The sequence below is a fragment of the Lates calcarifer genome, linkage group LG16_LG22, assembly GCF_001640805.2.
Source record: "Lates calcarifer isolate ASB-BC8 linkage group LG16_LG22, TLL_Latcal_v3, whole genome shotgun sequence".
Lineage (NCBI taxonomy): Eukaryota > Metazoa > Chordata > Actinopteri > Centropomidae > Lates > Lates calcarifer.
The window spans coordinates 19,237,602-19,261,435 of record NC_066848.1 but is presented as its reverse complement, the minus strand read 5'-3'; the positions used below and the strand labels follow the sequence as shown (position 1 = coordinate 19,261,435).

At 40.7% G+C, this 23,834-nt stretch overlaps 1 protein-coding gene across 3 annotated transcripts in view; it reads left to right on the top strand.

Moving 5' to 3' along the window:
* atrnl1a (attractin-like 1a) overlaps nt 1-23,834 on the top strand; it is a 244,340-nt gene that overhangs the window by 4,675 nt on the left and 215,831 nt on the right. For all 3 annotated transcript variants that reach the window (XM_051076681.1, XM_051076679.1, XM_051076680.1), the window contains exon 2: nt 22,919-23,002. In XM_051076681.1, coding sequence (XP_050932638.1) covers nt 22,919-23,002 — 84 coding nt within the window. The remainder of the gene's footprint in view (nt 1-22,918; nt 23,003-23,834) is intronic.

The window sequence follows — 23,834 nt, the reverse complement described above, 5'->3', positions numbered from 1 at the left end:
AGCGACAAACGCCATTTGTTTGAATTATAAGAGAAGATTGGGTTCATGTTAAAAGGAAGGCAGCACTGACTGTGGGTAAACCTCAGTCTGTCCCATCCATAAGACTTCTTTTCATAACTTTACACCTTCTCCCACTTCAACACTTGATGTCAACATTGGCCATTTTAAGCTGTTTATAGGAGAACCAATGTGGTGGTTTTTCTGAAGTGGTGCTGTTATAACAGAGTTAGTCACGTGGCAAAAAAAAGCTTCTAAAAATCAACACTGCAGTTGTGTAAACTCCTGAGCACATTTTTGGGCTGGCGATTATCTACATTGTGTAACATCCTCCTGCATTTGTCAGATATTAAGTCAGGAAATTGAGTTTAAATGTTTTGTGGCTGTCACACACGCTTTCATGAGCCTTTTTAAGTCAGGTACACAGCAGGAGCGAACCATAAAAGTCTGCTCACTGCAGTGAAGTGACACCTCCAGGTAGAAGCTTTTCATCAGAGTAAATAGGTTACCTGTTTATCCTCGATTAACCTCATGGCGGAGAAGAGGCTGTAAAACACTCGCGGACCAATGTGACTCTGACGTCTGGCAGTTTCAACAGCAAACTGTCTTATGCGGTGCATCAAAGTGAATCTATTTGCCTAAGGTTTTGCCAGAATAAACCACGGCATTAATCTCACTTTGTCTCTTGCATGCTAAGTGCAGGCAGCCAGAAGCACTGGAGGCCACACTGAAATGAACTCACACTGATCAAACATTTTGAGTCATTATCTCCAACAGAGAGGCAGCAGGGGGATTCTGGAAAAGGATGTTGATGATGCTAATTGATAGAGGGGAGAAGAAAAAATGAAATTAAAAAATGGGGTCTCACTCGTCACTGCCTCGCCGCTGAAAAGATATTGTTCGCCGTGCGCCAGCCACAATGGAGGTTTTTGCCTCTCAGACAACTGGAGCCGAGTTCGCTTTATTTATCAAACAGGAGCCTGATAAATGGACTGAGGCAACTCCCAAGTTGAGACAACTCTGCACGATGGCGTTTAAAAATTCACCACCTCTTTAAGTCAGTCAGGGGAGTTGCTGGCATGAAAATAATATTCTACCTATCTATCTGTCAAAAAAATATATAAATACAAGTAGTTTATATTTTTATTTCCAAAATGGGATTATAGTTTTAGATTAAACCCCTCTACTTCATGTCTGATTTAATCTGCCCACTAATACTGTGAGCGCAGTCTAGATGTTATGGTGTCACTGAAATCCTGTTACATGATGTTGGAGCCCATTATAGTTACCCTTCAGGTGTCCACATCATTTGTGTGTGTCGCAGCAGTATGAATGTCATGAGCTATTTCCCTCTGTTGGTTCAGGAATTTGAATTAGGCATGTATCTGTGGTGATACTTGAGAACGTAGGTTTAAATCAGGGTTAAGGTTTAGTAGAGGCGTCTTGTGCTGAATCTGGTTATCAAATTTTAAGACTATAGATTCCCTGATGAAACCTTCCTAGGTTTAGCTTTTAACAATTTTAATGTGGTCAGAAGGACTTTATTTATATGCCTCTGCACTGGCAACAATTTTCTTTCTTCAAATTTCTCTCACTTGGACTCAAAAATGAACTGATTAGATTTTGGTGGTCAGAGGTCAAAGGTCATTGTCACAGTGACCTCATTTTTTTGTAACGCGATATAGCAGGGACGCAGGAGTTTAATTGCATCTGGCACAAACATACACTTGGACCCAAGGATAATGTGATTTGGTGGTCAGAGGTCAAAGGTCAAGGTCACTGTCACTTCACAAAACAAATTTCTGGCCTTGTGAATGCATTGCAGCTATTCTGTAAAGGAATGTTCTCAAATTTGGTGGACTCGAAAATGAACTGATTAGCTTATGGTGGTCAAAGGTCAAAGGTCACTGTGATCACACAGACCTGAGACATACAGTCATAGTTCTAGTTTTGACAGTTGCATGGTGTGTAATGTGACAGGGAGGGTACAGTTATGTGCAGCCAATGAAAAATGAAGTTTCATAGATCAAGGATTATGTCATCAAATGTAGATGAATACTAATGAAGAAGAAAAGAAAATCAGCATCATCACTGCCACCATATCAACACAAACAATATGTAGGCTGTTACAACAGATGGGTGTGTACATGAAATGTATGTAAGAAATTAAGTGCAGCATACTGGCTATGTCACATAACATCTACAACTACTTTAATGCATTTCAGAGGCAATCATTGTAGTTTTATCCTCCACTACATTTATTAGACAGCTTTAGTTACTTTTCAGATTCAGATTATTGATACAAAATATAATCAACTAAGATAAACTAAGATGTATTATTAGCAATCTATAAAGTAGTTGAAATGAGCTCCACCTTTAATATTCCAGTAATATACAGTAATGTATATCATTCAGAAATGGGTCATTCTACATAATGAGCACTTTTACTTTTGGCATTGTAAGTATACATTAATGCTAATTATTTTTCTTTATCTTTAAGTAAAGCTTTGAGTGCAGAAGTCAGGGTATAGTAACTGGAATGTGCTGATCTGGGGAGGGAATGTATTAAATATATGCTGTTCTGGAGCTTGGATGCATGTCAGCGCTTGGATATAAGCAGCTCTATTGCCAGACAAGAACATCAGTATTAGACCATTCTGCCAAACCCCATACAACATTTAGTGGCCATGTTTTTTTTTGTTTTTTAAACTTTTCTACTCTATCTGCCCACGGTAACTACAGTACAGTAAAGTGTTAACTGTTGCTCTGTTATGAGAAGTGAACTCCATGAAAGTCAGACATGCTTCATGCCCATTCATCACGCCAACCTTCATTCCCTTACTTTCCTCCATGCTAAATTAAGGCAGCGTGTCTTCCTGCACTGGCACCAAATGTTAGCTTTGAGCGTAGATTGTTGACTGATTCTAACTCCCAGACTACTAGGCTGCAGTGAGACTGAGGTGTGGTGTCTGTCAATCCACAACAGTCCTCAACAACACTTGGGTGTGCCGCCCTCCACTTTCATAGTAGTGGTTTGTGGTATTGTATTTGTACCATTTTTATTAATGGTGTCCAAAAATAGCAAACACTCCTCTTTTACTATTGGCAAATCTCAGAGCTCCCACTATTAAAAAAAAGAATCCAATCCAATCCAAGAAAAGTTTGCTAAGATACATTATACACTGACGTGCCAGAATATTTGTTGAACCTGGAGGCTGATGTTAATTTCTGAGAGAAACAAACTGCAAAGAAAAAAATTGAGCAGCCTAGGAGATGATTCAGCCACCAAGATGTTCTTCTATAAGCATGATATCTCAAAACACACTCATTATGTTTACAGTAAATTACAGTCACAAATATGCATAACTAGTCAGAGAGACAAAGAGCTCTAAATATAAACCCTGCTGGGCGTGTGATGCCTGAAGGTAAAGAGAAAGGAGCCATTCAAGGACAAAACAACCACATGGGTGTTTTAGTGAGAGACAAGCTGAGTGGAGACAGAGTGCTTTTTCTGACATCAGAGTCATCATCTGCTGACACGGGCTTCAACCCATGTGTGTGTGGATGTGTGTGTGTGTGATTATGCATGTTTAAGCCTCAGGCAGTTTGCAATGATGATGACACAGCTCGTGAACTGAAGTTGCCACCATGCTGCGCTGAGTTGCAGAGTGTGTGTGTGTGTTTTTGTGAGAAAGCGTGTGAGTGTTTGGGAGGGAGGAGCATCGGACGGCCATCTGTCCAGTGTGAGTTAATCCTGCTATGATGAGAGTGAAAGCAAGGGCAACACACAATCACTCACACACATACGTGCGCGCGCACACACACACACACAGTTGGATTGGTGGGTGCATTACATGAATCATAACCCCCTGTGCTCCTGCCTGAGGCTGTGGTGGTTTCAGAGAGATGGAAAAGGTTTGTCCTTATGACATCATCATCATGGGACAGCGAGTCCCTCTGTGTATGTATCTGCATTTCAAAAAAGTCTTTAAAGATAAAATCTGTGTTTGATCAGATTTACTCTTTTTTTCCCCAACTGAATGAATTCTAACCAGAATATTTTCAGGTGTCTCTAGATAGTAGTTAAAATTAGTTTATCATCAGGAAAATAAGTGATGACAGTTTCGATAATTATTTGTTATTGGGTTAAAATGCCAAACATTCTCAGTCCAGATTTGAACCTTTTTCATCTTTTCCCTTTTTTAAATCATTATGAATTGAATATCTTTGCATCTGGACTGTTGTTTGGATAAAACAAGCACTGGGGACTTGTGGGAAACCTGTGATTTTGATATTTTTCACACTGTATCAATATTTATACTCATTCACTATCCATACTGTTTACCCTTAAGGGTCACTGGAGCTAATCCCAGTTGACACTGGGCGAGAGACGGGGTACACTGTGGACAGATCGCCAGTCCATCGCAAACAACCGTTCCCACTCAAATTCACACTTATAGGCAATTTACTGTCACCAGTTAACCTAACTTGCATGTCTTTGGCTTGTGGGAGGAAGCCGGAGTACTTGGAGAGAACCCGCACAGGCCCAGAGACAACATGTAAACTCGAGCCCCAGGCTCGAACCTGGGTTTGAACCTGGAACATTCTTGTTGTGAAAGCAAAACTGCTAACCTCCGCCTGTCATTTGTGTAAAATTGCAAAAAAATGCATCATCACCAGTTGCTCCACACAGTCTGTAACACTTTAAACCTGCAGCTAAACTAGACATTAAATCTCCGTCTCATAATGATGAACTGAAACTTTGCAGTCTTTTGTCATATGGTATGGACTCTGTGAGGGCGTTGGACCAGTGGGGGGTGAAATGTGCAGTGAGACAGGACTAAAAACCATGGAGATGAAATAACTGATCTCAAGTCTGCCTCCCAAACAGACTCTGTAGAAGTCTGCAGAGAGTCAGCTTGAGGCCCCCTGTGGACTGACCTCAGCGCTGACAGACTTCTCAGGTCCTTGAGTCTGCGAGTGCTGTGAAGTCCTTACATTCGAATTCAGCCAGACTCAGAGGATCAATAGTCATTTGGCTGTATGTGTACAGTCTCCACGACCCTTCAGATACACTCACCATTTACCTCCTTTGTCAGTTGTACTGTAATCAGATTAGGGTTTGTGGTAGAGTCCAGCGTCCCTCCATCTCAGGATAATTAGACAAGTGTTGACTGAAAACGTCTTCCATAAGAGCGTGACAGAGGACTCGGGATGGATTTGATGCAGTTTGTTTTTTAAATTCTCTGTATTACTGAACAATACATACATGCTGCATATAGAGAGTCCCAAACATGAAGTTCTCACAGTTGGACTGAAGCTTGGTAGATTTTCATTCTATATTTGTTTCCAACACTACTGCTGCATTATAGCAAAGACTGTTCAGGACATGTGTGTCAACAATTTGGTCTTTTCTTTATTTGGTTTTACAAGACATGTTTGTCTTATAGTCATAAATATCTAGAATGTGAGGAGATGTCTGTTAGCTCATCTGCCACTTTCAGACTCTTGCAATGGCATGAGATGACAATGGCGATGGAGTGAATTACGTGTTTAAAACCTGCTACAAATGAGCACTGAATTGGGAAATTAAACCTTTGTGCAGCATTTCACCTGCCAGTTCACTGTATGAACAACCAACCCACACTGAGCTACAGTGAGTGTCTGTTACTGTAGACTTCCCGTGGGTACTGTAAGTCACAATGAAAGCCTTACAAACGTTTCTTCGCTACAAGGCTTTTATTGTGGCGAGCAACCACAGGAGGTATTGAGTTAGCATTAAAAGCATTCTAAGCAAAGGTTTTGTGTTTGTGCAGGCTACTGTCCATCCATGAATTTAAAGTAAAACTGAAGCGAGAACATGCTCAGCAGCAACCATGGAAATAAATGTACAGTTTTATTATCCTTGTCTTGGATGGGTGTGTGTGTGTGTGTGTGTGTGTGTGTGTGTGGTCAGGCTGGGATTGCTGACTGTGTGTAGATGATCCTCTGGGTCTCTGCTGAGACCGGAGTTATTTTCCTGGCAGGGAGCATCACTTTGGATTCAGACCTTCCTCTCTGTCCTCTTTTGTTTCTCTCCCTCTTCCTCTTCTCTTCCCCTCATCTGTACTCACTATGTCTCTCTGTCCTTCCAAGTAGATACACACACACGCACGGGCAAACACACACATTCTTTTCCTTCCATCCACCCAGAAAAGGCCTTATTCCCCTCTCACTTCCAAACTGCGTTTTCACACAAATGATTTCATCACTGAAGCATGTGCTCGCTCTGGTTCCCTGTGTGCCTGTGTGTTTCTCTGTGTTTCTATATGTGTGTGTGTGTGCATGTGTGTTTGTGTATACATCTGCACGTGGTGGGTGGGTGTGTTTACAGCAAGCGTAGGGGCCTGTATTATTTGTGTTTCTTGCCTGGTTGTTTGCCCATATTCTCTCAGTCCTCTTCGATTTTGTTTTCCTTTTCCCACCTCTGACGTGATGTTCGCGGCACTCTCTCCACCAGGGATTGAGGAGAGCATTTGTGAGGGGGAGAATGTGATAGAAAGTCATGAACGCATACACACGTACCTGCTGAATATATACTCTTTGCCTGAGGGCGAACAGTCATTTTATCATCTCCTGTCACTTTCTGCCAGGTGGTCAGCGCCTCATGTTCATTACAGCTGTGCTCAGGATCACCTGAGGCTGTAATTGTGCTTGGCAGCTTTTTTCCACCTGAATTTTTTTTTTTTTTTTTGTTAGCACTCAAAAAGAAAACATAATAACAACTGTTTTTTTTCTGTTAACACAGGCCCCATTACAACTTATTGCTTAATGTGCCTTATAGCCAGATAAGATTAAGATGCTTAGCTGCGCACTGCATATGCATTGCTCTCAGCCAGATAAGACAAAAGATTTGATTCAAACTAGATGGAAATCTGCATACAGTCTAAAACACTCCAGGCCAGAAAGAGCCTACAATGCACCTAAAGCTGAATCTTCAAGAATTAAAAAAAAAAGAAAAGGAAGGCGGAGTAGCCTAACTCTGATCACGACAACATGTACAGTGTTTTCATATTTAGGCAGAAGAATAATCTTCAGTCAGTCATTTGTAAGCTGTGGAGCTTCACAAGATAATTATCAGCAGGTGCTACATTCTGACAGTCAGAAACATTGCATTTCATCCATTTGGCATATGCTTTTGTCTCTTTTGTCTGTCTAACAATTATTCAGCCTCCAAAGGAAAAGGAGCTAATTGTCGTCAAAAATGTGAAAAATCAAAATTTGGATCCCCTCCAAGTAAAGTAACTGTCCTCAGTGCTATAAAAACAGAGATGAATATAAGACCTGTTTCCCCTATATTGGACAGTTCACAGTGTAGATATATGGGGTCACAAATTCCTTTTGATTGGTACTCAGTGTGTATAAGTGCACAAAATATGTGAGATCAAATCCTGTATTACTAATGAAGAATGTAGCTGTGCTGTCCTGAACCCTTCTCTGATTTCTTTGCATCCAAACATCAACTAAATTGAACTTTGACCCTATATACACTGCCCTCCACAATGCATATCCAGTGGCATTATGGAGGGATTAATAGAAGCAAGTAATGCTGATGCCAGTTTCAGTTCATTTGTGGAAAAGAATGTGGGAGAAGCAACGTTTCTGTGGGACAAAGTTTCCAGATTCCATGTAACTCTACTCCCCCACTTTACTGGGACTTGGGAAAAAAAAAAGGATATGACAGCCAGGTTAAAAAATGGATACTGTGACTGTTTACATTCCAATGTAGACTGTAGCATCCTACTGAGCTGCTTTGTAAGATGAGTAATATTTTACGTAATGCTCTTTATTATACGCTCCAGCTCACACAAACTGTGTGTGTTTGGTGTGAAAGATGGGTCAGTCTTGTCTTTATTGGTGCTTAGCTCAACTTAGCAAAAAAAAAAAAAACAAAAAAAAAAAACAAATTTAGCTGTAAAGCATCTTTGTTTAAAGATCAACAACATAAACCAACACCTGGCACTCATAATATTATGATCTTGTAGTTTTAAGTTTTTTCTACCTTTTGTTTTTGTTTAATGCTTACTTACTGGTAGTGTGAGAGGCTTGAGCTATGAGACAGCATGTGTTGGAGTATATTCAGGGCTTAGCAAGCCTGTGTTGGGTGTGGTGTAGGGATTGTGTGTGTGTGTGTGTGTGTATGTATAAGTGCATGTGTGCAGAGTACAGGAAACCATCCCATAATAGGACTGACAGGCTGACATAATGGGATAGTGAATGTAGTTGGCATGGCAACACTTTGCAGCCTTGTAACACACAATGGTGTTTTAATGCAGACCACATGTGATGGGGCTCACCATAGGGTGGATAAACACACACACACACACACACATATATATATATATATATAAGTGCAGAACTACATTTGTAATTCTGTTCTAAATATTGTCAAGAGTGGAAACCACAGCAGGATCAGTTTTGATGCTTCATGTACTGAAAATTGACAGAATTTGGATGTGACACTGTAAACCCAGCATGCTATCGATTGCACTGGGACCTCAATTTCTTAGTCCTTAAGTCTTTCATCTTGTGTGTTGATTTTCAAAATTCACCAGGGATTGAACTCACACCCTCAAAACTTTCAGAAACAGTCTTTCTGTCATTAGGTCAGACACTTTTGAGCTGTATTCCTTAGAGCATTTGAATCTGTTGGACTTAAGCAAGCCCACATCTTCAAAACTCACAAACAGTCCTCTAACACACAGCTGGTTGTAAAAAGACACTTGGCCAATATTTGTTAGTGCAAAAGTGTTAACCTTAGGTGTTGGACTTCAAAATTTGGTGCAGCACCTAAGACTTTAAACTTTGAGAAGGGTCCTCTAGAATCCTGACCTATTTGATCAGACATTCTCGAGCACAATTTCCTAGAGCTTTTAACTCCTTTACATGTCAATTACTGAGCTTTTTTTTGAGTCTGCCTTTTGGAAGTTGGCCTCCAACCGCCAGAGAAATAAAGGCAAGGGGTTATGCCATTGAAAGTAATGAGTGGCTAACATTTGGTGCAGCGTGGAGGTGGAAGTGTTTTGTAAGTGCGTAGGCTGCTGGCACTGTGTCGATACACTGCTGCTATCCTGGCACCGTGTCGCACCGAAAATCAGAGAAGCAGAAAGAAGAAAGGAAGAAAGAAATGGAGAAAAGGGTGTAAGAAAGATGAAAAGCACAAGAAGGGGTAAGAAGAAAGAGACAGAGAAAGGAGAGGAAACACTGAAAGGAAAGAAGGGAAGACATAACGCACGCACATAGCCCCCCATCCTCCTCCACTATCACACACACAGCGGGCTGCATATCGATGCAGACATCCATACACATGAGGTGACTTTGCTTTACCCATCTGCCTCTGTGGGATGTGAAAGTCATATTCAAATATTCATCCCCTCATGTCTGAGCAAACAGAGCCACATGTTCCTCTGGCGCCTCGGCAGAGCCTCATCAGTCCTCAAGCTTTAACCTGAGAATACAGGCCTGTCTCCCTAATGACTCTCTACACTCCAAAGGTTAATAGACTTTATGAGTCAGTCGATTAACCGCTGTCCCAGGTCTATTAACCCTGGTGAAACTAAAACTTGGAAATATAAGACAGCAGGGAAAGTCACTTAAATACAGGTTACACTAATCCTGCATCTTTAGTCTCAGGTTACATGTTGATACTGTAGATCTGTTATTGAGACACCATCACAGTCTTTGGGTAACTGTAACCAAAATGGCTTTAGTTGATTTGGTACCCATAGTTTTTATAGTGGATTGTTTTGTTCTAGTGAATGCAGGTGCTGACTAACATCTTACCCAAGCTAAAATGTAAACACTGCCCATAATGTCTGTGCTGAATGCTAAAAGGAAAAAAAAAGAAGAAGAAAAAAAAAGAATGCTCCTACCCTGAGGAAACTCAGTCAATAAAAGTTGTTTGAAATTCAGTTGATGGTGCGGCGTCCCGGTGGTGCCATCATGTTCAAAACATTGCTTGTTTGTTCTGGTCTGAGTTGTTGATAAACTTGTTGGGTTTTATCTAAGGACCAAAATGCGTTGCTAAAAGCCATGTGAGAGTGTCCACTCAAGGCCCTGAACGAGGTCTTATCTGCCCAATATATGGAAGGGAATGCATTTCATTGCTACCACAGATCAGACCTTGATTCAGCTCAAACTTACAGAGTACAACTTGTAGTTGGGTCAGATCAAGATTAGATTACATTCCCACCAATCAATCATACCACCAATCTTTAAATAATTTAGAGAAATCTAATGTCTGGTTTTGCCTGGTTATGACTTCAAGAATTACAATTAAATCTAACTGCAAGTTTCCCAAAGATGCTGATAAACTGAACAAAGGTCACTGACTCAGTTTCATACTTCCCCAAAACCTATCTACCTAAAATATCTCCATGTAATTGTGATTCACAGGAGATAAAGTTGATATATCTGCTTCCAATAACATTAGATCATAGACGTTTTATTCAAGAGCTCCTGTGGCAGTGTCCTTGAGCTATGTTTACTTCCTAAACCTGGCTCTGTCTGTCTGGTTCGGGAACTCTGCTCTCTCCCCCACAGACAGGCCTATGATGAGGAAATACAGTGTGGAGTTGAAGCAAGAGCTAATTGACATTTTTTACATCATCTATCTCACAGCGCAGAACTTTTACTCAGGAACAGTTCTGAATGCAGAACTTTTCCTTGTAATTGATTACTTGTCAGGGAGCCCTGAAGCTGTTCTGAAGGCGGCAGACGGTAGAACACCTTTCTAAGATACTTTATGTTGTTTTTTTCTTTACTTTTTCCCCCTTTTTTCACCTGTTTATATATAATGAGACCTAATATTTGCTTTTCTTTGTTTGGTTTCCTTCTCTTTTCTTTCATCTTCCATCATCCGTTTTTTCCCTTGTACTTTCTGTTCTTTTTTTCATTTCCTCTGTTCATTTCTTCTTTCTCTTTTCCTTTTCCTTACTAGTTTATCCTCTTTCCTATTTCCCTTTTCTTTTTCCCTTCTTATATTTTACTGTGGTCTTCCTTTGTCCTCTCTTCCTCTCTGTTCTCTCCTTTTCTTTCCCCTTTCCTCCTCTTTTTTTTGCTCACCTTTATACTTCTCGTTTCCTCCCTTGTTCTTTCCCATGTCCATTTCTTTCCTCTTTTTATTTTCTTCTACTTTTTCCCTCCTCTGTCCTTTTTCTCTTCTTTCCTGTCCCTTTCCTTCCTCTTCTTTTGTCACCTTTCCCTTTGTTTTTTATTTCCTCTTACCTATGTTGTTCTCTTCTTTCCCCAGTCCTCTTTCCATCCTCCTAAAACCTTTTCTTTTGTTTATTATTCTCTTCATTTTTACTTGCTTCTTGTCCCCTTCTCTTTGATATTTTGTTCTCTCCATCTTCACTTTCCTCTTCTCTTCTTTTACTTCCTCCTGTTTTCTCTTGCTCTATTTAAATGTGCCATGTTCCTGTTAGCTTTGCTTTGACCTTATTTGAGGTACAGGATCTATATGAAGTGTGTGTGTGTGTGAGAGAGAGAGGGAGTGTGTATGTGTGTGTGAGAGAGAGAGGGAGAGAGAGATATTGGGGGGGCTGGCGATGAATGATGTGCTGGTGTGAAAGCCATTGGACCATGACTATACCGTAGGTGATAGAGACCCAGTAACATCAATCATATACACTCATCCACACACACACACACACACACACACACACACACAAGCCCTCACTCTGCCCTCGTTATTCCCAGTAGTCGGGCTTTTCTTGATTTTTAATAAAGGATATCTGCAGAGAAGGTCAAGGTTATTCAATTGTTGGTCATTCATCTCTTCTTTTTGCTCACCCTTGATGCACACACACACATGAATGAACACACACATACACACACCACGCAGATCTCTCAATCTTCACTAGTGGCCCCGGCTCTGGGACCCCTGCACCTCGTGTGTGCGTGTGTGCATGCTCATAGGTGTGAACAATGCAGCCGTCATTTTTGGGTTGTCTGGTTATCCATCACTGGCTTTATGTAGCTCTACTGCTGCGTTCTGTGTATTTCATCCACTGTGAGAGTTTTGCACAGCATTCACGAGGTGTCAGAGATAAAATTACTTACTGTTTTATCAGTCGACTGTTTGAACTTAACACCAACAAAAATGACGTGGAAATTAGATATACTGCGAGCAGCAAGATAATACCACGGCGCTACATGTGAAGCTATGTATGGATTCTTGTAAAAGACGGCTGGAGGCAGTATATAAAGCTCTGAGGTTATTGTGGAGAACATTTTTAATCTGATTCCTCTGGGGATGTTAGCTAGAGATTATTGAGATACACAGATGACCGAACTGAATATTATTTCAAATGCCTTTGTGTTGTAACTGTTGTGAATCAGCCATGAGATGATACACTCGGAGCATCTCATGTGATCTTATATAAGCATCACAGTAAATACTGCAAATTCTATAATTTTTACGCAATGCTTGACCACCTCTCTCATCCCCACTGAGTGACACACTTAAGCTCACTAGATCTGTGATGAATGGCCCCTGAGAAACCATTCAACCATCCATCCATTATCTACCTTTGAGGATCGCACTGGGGCTGGAGCCAAGCCCAGCTGACATTGGGGCGAGAGGTGGGGTACACCCTGGACAGGTCGCCAGTCTAACACAGGGCTGATGTATAGAGACAAAGAACCATTCATATTCACATTCGCACCTATGGGAAATTTAGAGTAACCAGTTAACCTAACCTTTAGACTGTGGAGGAAGCTGGAGGAAACCAAAGCGAACACAGAACATGCAAACTCCACACAGAAAAGCCCCGGGCTAACCAGGGATTGCGTATTGTAGCATGTATGGTAAGTCACACAAAGATTTTAAAAATCAGTCCAAAACTGTTGTTGACACTAGCTGTAACAAAAGCACATATTTTTTTGGTGATGACCCCAGAAGAGAAGATAATGTGGGTGGTTACCATGAGTAACCCAAAGAATTTAACAACAAATGTAAACAATATGTGCACTGCTGTGCTGGAAAAATGTCTTGGGAGCTGTGGTTGTTTGTGTTTGTGTGCAGTAAATATTAACACATAAATTGTTAGTTTTGTTAAAATCAAGACAGGTCAAATGAAAATACCAGTTGTTGCAGTAAATCATTTGTCTGAATACTGTTAATTAAGCCTACAAAGTTGTTTCACTTATTCAGAATGATGAACAATAAAACCCGGAAGATGTTGTGTCATAGGGTTATAGAGAATTCACTGTCCTCACATATATATTTGCAGAATAAACCATGTATGTAGCGTGACACCAGGGAGGTAACTATACTAAACACAGTGTATACTTGCTTCCTGTTACTTGGCTCTAGCTTTCAGAATAAAAGCAACTGCTTTTATTAAATGTTTTAAAATAGGTCTAATGCATTTTTATTGTTGTACAGAATTACACCAGCCACACACTTAATGAAGGATTAAACCTGCATCACTAACTATATCACCAACCAGAACACTAAAGAAACCTAGAAAAAAGAAAAATAACTCATTTTATTTCAGTCAGCCAGCTTATGTGATATAGGATATGTTTAAATGCAGTATATATGGACAGTGTTAATCTCCATAGGCTTTGACCTTGTTGTTCACCACTAGGAACTCCATGAACTCAGAAACACGTCAACTCAGCAGGGAAGAGAGAGCGATGATACTAACCCCCCCCCCAAGACTAGACTCACAGCGTAAGTGACGGCAGCAGTGGCAGCAAGAGGTGGTGTAGCTTTTGTTTGAACAGTATGTAAGTGGGCAAAAAGGGTGAGTAGCACACTAATGGCTTAAACACACTGCTGTGATAAGAAGGATGTGTTGGATATGCGTTGCAGTGAAAGGAGTATTGTCATGTGAGTGTAGCAGCAGACAGATTTTACCCCATGAAGGCCTGCGTCGCAGCTTTGTTTGGAACCCATAATTTGTTCATGACAGTTTGATACCGGGGACAGAAAACAACAGATGAATCACGCTTGACTAAACAGTGAAGATGAACGAATGCCGGGTGGTTCTTCCACTTCAATATTTAGCGCTCCTCGAGCAACTTAATACATGCACAGAATTAAAACTCAAGCCTGTTTATTAATTCACGCTTAAACAGCGGAGGCCTGTCTCTCGGCAGAGCAGAGCAAAACCCTTGATCAACCACTTTCTTTGTACAAACTTTCCCCTGTCTTAATCAAATAGATATACAGTGAAGAGAGTCAGAGCTGAGACATGCAATAGAAGTCTCAGGCCCGGTCTTCAACCTACGATTTGTGCACAGTTTGTACATTGTTCAGCTGAGCCGCTCCTGTTTTTGATATCGAACGTGATGGCAGATTGATGATAATACCACCTTTAATTTGGCCCATTAAAGTTCTTCAGAAGAGAAGAGCCTGGAAAGAAAAGCATTTGCTCTCAGATGAAATGATGATCTGTGCTGGGGAGTGCAGCCAGGCTGCAGCGGCAGAGGGTGAATTTTGTGTGTAGATTTAAACCTAGGGAGGGTTTCGACCGGCTTGAGAGGGAAATCCAGTGTTTTGCATTGTTGTGAATTATACGGTTTCTACGAATGAGTCACTGCCATGAACTGTGTTTCTAAATATGGTCATCTAAGGCTATACAGTCAAAGAGTGGTGTTATTCTTGGATGATATTCAAGCCTGTGAATTTTTATGTTTATTTTCTCTGTGTGTTTTATTTCATGAAGAAGGAGATTTTTGCAAAGTGAAATCATTTCTGGGTGACTGCTTTCTTTAACAGGCTATTTCATGGTAAAGTTAAGAAGGGGCATGTAGCGTAAAGGGTTAACGTTACAATGACAGGGTTATGGGATGAAAACAGTCAGTGGAAACAATCAGTGGAAGCTCCTCAGAGTCAAGTTCAACACAAACACGTTACTCACAGTGATGTCACCCTCAGCTGACCCGACGCAGTCACTGAAAGTCTTTGTACGCGTGGTTGTGTGTGTGAGGCTGCGGCTGCTCGTTGATTACGTGTTTTTCTCCCCTGTATGAACGCATCACCGTGCTGTTGTGCAGTCCGGCTGTCAGTGAATCTCTGGCTCGTTGTAGCAGAGGAGCAGGCGAGGGAAAATCAATACAAGCAGGCTGCTTTCATGCTTCCTGTAAAACACACTGACCTGCCACTTCAATGTGTAACTTCATTTTCTTCTTTTTTTTTCATGGGAGTGGACAGTCCACTTAACTTTAGGGCCTGTAATTCAGTCAGGGAAGGGAGAAAGTCAGGGTGTCGCCGCAAGCTGTCTGGACACATCACTGCTGTTACTCCTTAAAAGTGAAGAGCGGTGTAATTTGATTTTCTTGCTGTTGCTGTTAAAACCCATTAAATCTTAAATCTGCTGATGCATTAGCTGTGGCGAGGCCCCTCAGTGTGACACTATAGAGGGGTCCTCTGATGGCCCATAGTTCGCCATGGAATGCCCCTCATCTCATCTCTGTAGCACGGCCGCGGTGCAACAAAACCACACAACTCGGAGACACAGCAGCAAGTGAACGACTGAAGATGAAATGAGGGGGAAGTTAAAAGTAATCACCTCAGCACAGAAAGCAGACATGATTTTTTATAGCAGCAGAGGAATGTGAAGATGAACACCAAAATCAACAGGAATTTTGGAAACACATTAAACACTTCTTAATGTTTGTCTTCCTCCTTCCTGCTGCTGCTTCGTCCTCTCCTTATCTACCTTACCCTTCTTTTTAAACTGCAAACTACAGCTTTTACCGTCAACTGCTTTCCCTTCAAGCTGAACTTAAAGGTGCATCAACATATTTTGTCAAAGTCATCTCTCAAAAATATTTTAAAACATGTGTTTAAGAGGTATTTGCTTACGCTAGCAGTTCTAGACTTTTGCTGGCACATTGCTAGTTTCTTGGTTATCACGACAGGTGTTATGTGAATAGCGTGAAAGTGAGGGACTTTGCATTGCATTGCACTGTACTGTACGTTCACATCACTGCCCTATATACCTGACAGAAATGTGTCTCACTGCAAATGATTGCATATGTGTCCTTGTGTATGTGCTGTAGTGCATGAGATAAATTATGTTTAAAGTTAAAGTGTTACATCCATACCATTTAACATTTTGCTTACCAGAAGCCTGGTTTCTGGCTTCTTTAAAGAACACAGCATCACCAGTGACTATTTATTAGCGGTTTATCTTAGCATGTCTTTCATAATTAGTAATATGTACTGTACGTATTGCGCATCTTAATTATTTTATTATTATTGACGTTATTATATTGCATGGCATCACCAGACCAATTCGGACTAAGCTCTCAGTTAATTTTTCATTTCCTAGAGAGGTTAACAGTTGCAGCCAAAGTGCCTCTGGATGCCATTGGATGGACCTAGAATCAGTCAGAGCAACGAAACGTGTACGTAGCGCAGAGCGACAGAAAAACGTAAACAGACTACAGCGTGATGCTATAAGTGCAGTTGTTTGTTCTTCTTGTAGAGAAAATATACCATCCAGTTGGTTTAATACTGTTATGACAGTGGATTCAGCAGACCACGCCACATCAGCGGCAGCCATCTTGGTGGTTAGCGAAAATACTTCCTCTGTCAGTCATTTATCAAGCCTGCTCCATTTGAGATAAATGGTTGTGATTGGTCCGATCTATCTCAGAGAGGATGGTTAAATAGGTCTGAACAGTAGGGGGGCAAACCTATATGGCTCTCTGATTGGTCTGGTTTTCAGGCTACACATAGCAACTTTCAGACACACCAACAAAGGGTAATATGTGAAGAGTTGGTAATCCAGAAACTAAAGCAGATATAGTCATAACTTTATTTCAAAATTAGGATTATTTTATTGTTTTTGTAGTTGTCTTATTTTTCTGAAGAAGAAAATGTTTGTAAAACAGGCTTGTGCTTTCTGTGACTGTTGAGTGTGACAGTAAAATAGGTGTTTAGGTGAGCATTCATGGTCAGCCTTTGGAGGGAGTGACAGAGAAAAGAGATTTGTACCCACATTACCAGAAGGTATGGGGCTCTATCTCTCTTTCTCTCTGTCTCCATCTACCCCTCTTGTACTCTTTCCATCCATTTGTCTGTCTATCCTTCATGCATCTGTCTTCTGTACACCATCAATTATTCACCCGGAGCAGATGAATATTTCAAAGGGTGCCGGACTCTCTTCCTCCATACCTCTTCCCCTCGTCCCTGTCTCTATTTTATCTCTTTGCTCGCTCTGTCTCTTCCTCCTCCTCTCTCATCTCTCTCTGCCTTTGTGCCTCCTCCACCACATTCACCCTCTCATGCTTTTCTCCTCTGTGTATACAGTATGTATGTATATGTGTGTGTGTGTGTGTGTTAACTGTCAATACTATATAGTCCTGTGAAATTTGTAAAAAGATGTGACTTTGGCCTCATGCTGTGAACTCCTAGACAGTCTCTGGCCACTATTTATAACCTTTATTGGCTGTGTGTGTGTGTTATGTGTGTGTGTGTGTGCTTGTCTCATGCCTGCATGTGTGCACATTAAGCATGAGTGTGTCTTACCATCTTCCTCTATGCCAGGCTTTTTCCAGGGGGTCTAATGGGTGAGGCGTTCAGGACGACAGTTTGTTGGGGCTGCAGGATGCCACTCCAGTCAGCTTCTCATTAACAATAGATGGCATCTACCTTTCACATGTTTTCATAGACAGGCTGAGCCTCTCTGCATATTCACTTGGCTCTCACAGAGTTTTTCACTCAACCAGGAAATCCAGGAGGAGAGCCACACCAAGGCTTTGTCCCAATTTTACTACTTAACTTCAACTGTAAGAATTGACCAAGTGTTTTGGAGATAGAATAAATGATAATCATTATCAAGTGTTATTTACTTAAAGTATCATCCTATATAGGCTCAGTGGTTTGCACTGTTGTCTCCCAGCAGGAAGGTTTAGGGTTTGAATTATCAGATGAATGGTTGTTTGTCCACATGTCTCAGCTCTGTAATAGACTGATGACCTATACAGGATATAACCTGTCTCAATGTCAGATGGGATATGCTCCAACCCCCCCTAGAGAGAGAGAGAGAGAGAGAGAGAGGTGGAAAGAGAAAATGAATGAATGGATCCTTGGTTCAAGCCTTTATAAATTGCAGAGACATATTTGTTATGTTGTAAATATTAACTTTATTGGTAGGGCTTACGTGGTTGAAATTGAGAGCAGTTCTTAGTCTCCTGTCAGTTTTACAGACATGTTTGTCATAATGGTGGTGTATGGGGAAAATGAATGAGAGGGATAATATTGTTGCTGTGCTGGGTTTGGCCACCAGGACAATTTGATAGCAAGGCTGACTCACCATGCCATATCTACCACTTGTAATACATCCATGACTGACACTCATTGACATCTAGCTAGCTGTCATTTGGCTATCTGTGGTAGCTCAACTAGTAGAGTAGCCATAGCCCACTAGCTCAGCTACTTTACTTTAAACACCAACTTCTTCTATCCACCTGACTGGACCCAGAGAAGCCTCTCAGTTATATAGGCAGCCCCTTCTACAGAAATAAACCAGTTCATAATAATTTACTGTATACTGTTTACATACTGCACTGTGATTAATATTGAACTTTTAGTCTTCAAACCTTGTCATCTTTGATTTTCCTGTAAACAGTTAATGGTCTGTAATATTGAAAGAAGCATGGACGTGTATTAGTTGCTGACTTTTTATTGTCTTTTTTTGTTTAGCTTAGATAAGCATTGCATTCTCTTAATTCTCCTCCTCTTTGCCTTTTAAAGCTCTTTGTGAAAGTTTTACAAGGTTTTCACCATGACCTTGTTCAAATGATGTGAAATGTGTTCTCATTTTTTTAAAGATTTGTAAGCATTAATAACAGCAGTGCAGTAATAAGACAGGAAAAAAAAGACAATAGATCTTGTGAATGTCATTCCAGAAATCTATAGTAATCATGTATCATCATCAGCCTGAAACTAAAAAAAAAAAAGAAAAAAAAAAGAACAGAGTTTTCATTGTCTCATCAATATCATCATCATTTGAGTCAGGCATTACAGCAGCATGACATGAATATTTGTCTTCTAATCTGGGATTAGAGCCAGAGGATCAAACTGTGATCAGCAGGGACTGATAGGAGAGATGGATGGAAAGAAAGACAGAATGGGAAGAACTGAAGGCGATGAGAGATGACAAGAGATGACAAGACAAGAGGTGACAAAGCAAAAGGGAATCTCACATGCCTGTGAATGTATGTATGAACGTATGTGTGTTACGTGTGCTTGTGTTTTAGTGGCAGGATTTTAGCATTTACTGTGGCCTGTGTCCGGCTGTGCTGCAATCTGTCTGCTCTCCCTCTCTTTCTGTCATCACAGAGAAGCAGCACACTTGGCCCAACACACCCTTAATCTCACGTACTGACTGATGGTGATGATGGTGGCGTGTTTGTTGTTCTGTGATTGAACTCACAGGATAGTTTGCTCCTTTTTAGGTTCCCCTGGCAAATTCTTACAGAACTTACAGAACAGTCTTCTTGCCCAAATGAGATATATATATATATATATATATATATATATATATATATATATATATATATATATGTATATGTATATATATATACTGCAACATGATCGAATGATCACACAGGTTCAAAATTTTTATTTGCAGGTGAAAACAAAAATTAATGTGTTGAAAATACTGGTTACTCTATGCTCACTCACACAATCACTTGTTACCCTAGAAAGACAGAGTGCATGAACAACTATGGTGCCTTCAGGGTACTTTCAGGCAGTGAGCAGTTTCTGCTGCCACATCTATTGTTTCGAATGTAAATACGATGGGAGAGGTGCCACTCCGAGCTTGTCTCTGAGTTGGTGGTGGATAAGGACAAGTGTGCAACATTTACAGAGATCTATTGGAAATGGAATATAATATACACAGGTATTAATTTTTAATTAGTGTATAATCACCCAAAACTAATAATCATTGTGTTTTTTTTACCCTTTAGGGTATGGCAGTGGTTATGTCCATATGGTGGTGAATTTCACCTGCTTCTGAACCATTCAAAACACATAACACCAGTGCTGCAGGGCGGTAGACGCTACTGCTTTTTGTCTAAAAGTACCTTGTGGTTGCTGGTGTGATGCCCACGCTTATGAAGGTGCTATGTGCATCAGCAGCAGTGTTTTGCAGCAGAGTTTTCAGGTGAGCCGTGCAGCAGCTGTGCAGAAACAAAGAGAGCTATAAATACATTTACATTTATTCATTTGGCAGATGCTTTTGTTTAAAGTGGCGTACAAGTGAGGTACAGTTCAAGCCACTATAGATCAGGAGGCCTTCAGGGATAAGTGCTGCAACACTCACTTCCATGGTCCACCTGACACAAGGCTGCAGATGCATGAAGCATAGCAAAAGACATTTTTTTAGAGTGAGATAGAGAAGGATGGTGAGCTGGAGAGAGAGCATATCGGGTGAGTAAGTACTCTCAGAGGAGGCAGGTCTCCAAGTGATTTTGAGGACAGAGAGGGATTGTGTTGACTGAATTGAGTTAGGTAACTCATTCCAGCACAGAGGGACCGCACAGAAGTTAGGATAGAGCTTTCCTGTCACGCAGCTACTGTACGACTAGCTGTCATTCACTGACTATTTGTAGTGAACGAGGGGGCTCATAAAGGGAAGGTGTTTCTGGTAGGAAGGTGTCATACACAAAGGACCAGCTGGATATATGTGTTGCAGCAGAGTATGTCATGTGCCAATAAAACAGCACACTCAAGTTGTTTATCTCAACTAGCTCATGGGCTTTGCCTCATTTTATGACTCTGTAAATTCTATCAGATGTTCATCCACTAATATGTCCCAGTTTGTCTTGTTTTATGTTTTACTGTAACTGGTTTTTATCTTGCTTCAACTCTGTAAAGCATATTGTAGCTGGTATACAAATGTATACAAACTCTGGTCTGGCAGCATGCCAGTGTGACCACAGAGTCAACAGTGACACTGCAGGTTCGGATAATGAACACACACACACACACACACACGCACACACACACACACACAGGCACATACAGTAACATTGTTCAGTCTGAGGCAGGCCGTGATGTCTTCAGTGCCCATGATGGTGACGTATCCGTGTATCTGTGTGTGTATGTGTGTGTTCACCTTTTCCCTCTATGCAGCAATGGAATGAGATTACTTTGATTGACAGGTGTGACCATTGTTTACCATGCTCACACACATACACCAACACTGTGATTATTACAATTGCCACATGAATATGTTATGTTGGGATCGCTATGGCAACAGTAACATGCACAGTCTTACCTTGAAATGAATGGGACGTCATGTTTTATCTGCACACAGGAATATTGTCGTTCTGCCAGCAGCATTTCCTTCAGGCTTTTAATTTAAAAGGTTTATTTTTGTGCAACTAAAAGAGACAATATTCTACATTAAACCAAAGTTAAATAATGTAAGTTTGGCTATATGCTAAATCAGCGGTGTCAGTGATGCCTGATGTGCATAAATTCCCCTCCATGTTTGTACATTTCTGACACAGGACACAATGTGTGTTATTCAGTGAGCTTTAGAGATGCATGGTTTTTGAACTATAGAGAAATGCAGGCTAGCTGTTTCCCCCTGCTTCCACTGTCTATGCTAAGCTAAGCTAAACTAAGCTGACCAAATAAAATGAGAGTGGCAATGATCTTCTCATCTAACTCTTGGGCAGAAAATGAATCAGCATATTTCACTAAATGTCAGACTATTCCTTTAAAGTAAATGATGAACAGTATCCAGTAAATGGGTAACACTGTGCAAGTCTCAACTGTTTTTCATGCTCTCAGCCTTCATATGCCACAAGCTGTGTATTCAGAGTGGCACAGGCTGCATCTGCAGTTTCTGCTGCTAAATTCTTGGAGTGGAAACCCTGCCCATGTGACACAAATCAGCAATGCTAGTTTGGTTTTAGAGCACCCAGGGAAAAAAATATTGCTAGTTTTGAGTGGCACACAGAGAGAAATTAAGCATAACCAAACATAGAGAATAGCCAGGGGAAAGACAGAGCCTGACTGATACAAGATTAAATAGTGCAGCAGGGAGTCAGAGCAGGTAAGCCAAAATCATGACCCCCTGTGATGACCTTCTGTGTGGAAGTCTAATTAGCATCATCTATCATCTTTAAAGGAAATCTGGCAATCAGCATTTGATGCGGTATGTAAGTTTTCAAAGTTATTGGATATGCCAAAGGGAGCAGAAAATCATCTGGAACTGCCTAATATGAATTACATGTATGGTTGAGCTGTTGCGCCTTTGTAGCAGGAGAGGTGATTTCATTAATTCACAGCCGTTTCTCATGAAACGTTAATGATTTCAGTTTCCTAGTATTTTATCATGCAGTCAACCAAGGATTTTTAGTAGAAATTCAAACTATTCTGTTTAAAATACCTAAATTTGAATTCCCAGTCAAGAGGAACAGCGTCTTCTGCTTTATTCTGCAACAAACCTCTCCTTGTTGCTGGTTTGAAATACCCCGAAATAAAGCAAAGTGTTGACTGGTGGCGCAGTCCCACATCAGCTGCCCTCCATCCTAGCGCTGTAAGAATGTGTCACACTTGATCTGGAAGTAGTAAATCCAGCATTCCATTTACAAACCACCAGACGTCCCATGATCTGACTGACAGAGAGAGCCCTCCCTGATGTGAGAATGGATCTCTTTGTTCTGAGGGCTCACAAGATAAAAGTTTGAGGAGCAGCGGCTTCAGCTCCAGATTGCGGATGTTTTTGGTTGTTGTTTTTTTCACTGGGAGGTCAGAACCGGGCTGCAAAAACTCAGACTTCTCAGTTTGATGCTGACGTGTTTGTTTTGCTTCCGTTAATCACATGACATTTCACCATTATTACTGAATATCACACTAAATTTCTGTCTTTTCTCCCCTCTCTTTGACTCCCCACAGATTAACAGACCTGTCAGGCTCTCTCACAGATGGACCAGTAAACTATAAATACAAGACCAAATGCACTTGGTTAATAGAAGGATAGTAAGTATGAATGTTTTCACCCTCTTCCTATTATCATTAATCTTACTTAGTTCCACTCGGTTAAAAACAGCATTTTTTCTCCCTCTTTTTGTATCTGGCTTAAGGGCTCCAGATAAAGAGAGCTTTATTACTGTGTAAATAGAAGGAGTTTGTCTTGCACATTAACTGCTCAGAAAAGCATGCCACAGCATCTGAATGCACACAGTGATAGCTATAGCTATAGCTGTATGTGGTTTATTCTACTTTTGTCGAAATGCAGTGCCTGCATGCACTAAATGTGTACAATGGTATACAGGCCTGTAACAGTCACAAACAAAATGACAAATGTTAACAAAAATAAATAAATAAATAAATAAAAATCATTATCTAACACATCTGGGAACAATAAATGGTTTGTTTAGGGTTATCTCTTTAATGGTCTCTGTATCCTCTGAGATATTAGATTGGCTTCGGGCAAAGGACTGAGGATGTTTATTATTTCACTGGGAAACATTAAAAGACAGATTTGGTTCAAAAACATATTCGAAAAAATGATTTAAGAATATTTTTATCCAGACCTGCGTCATTTCTTGATGGCAATAAATGGTGTCACAAGCGAGGTCAAATAAACCCAGCTCAATTCCGGCCCAAACCACAAATTTGCCTGAAGGGCTTCAACCACTGGATGGATTGCCATAATATTTGGTGCAGATATCTAGTTCACAGCTTTCAAAGGAAAGAAGTCTTAATGTTGCAACATAGATTCATAGGCCTTTATTCAAAATCTGAAATAACTGGATCGTCCATTAAAAGACAGAGCAGTCTTATATATTAAAGTCATGTTTACAACTGA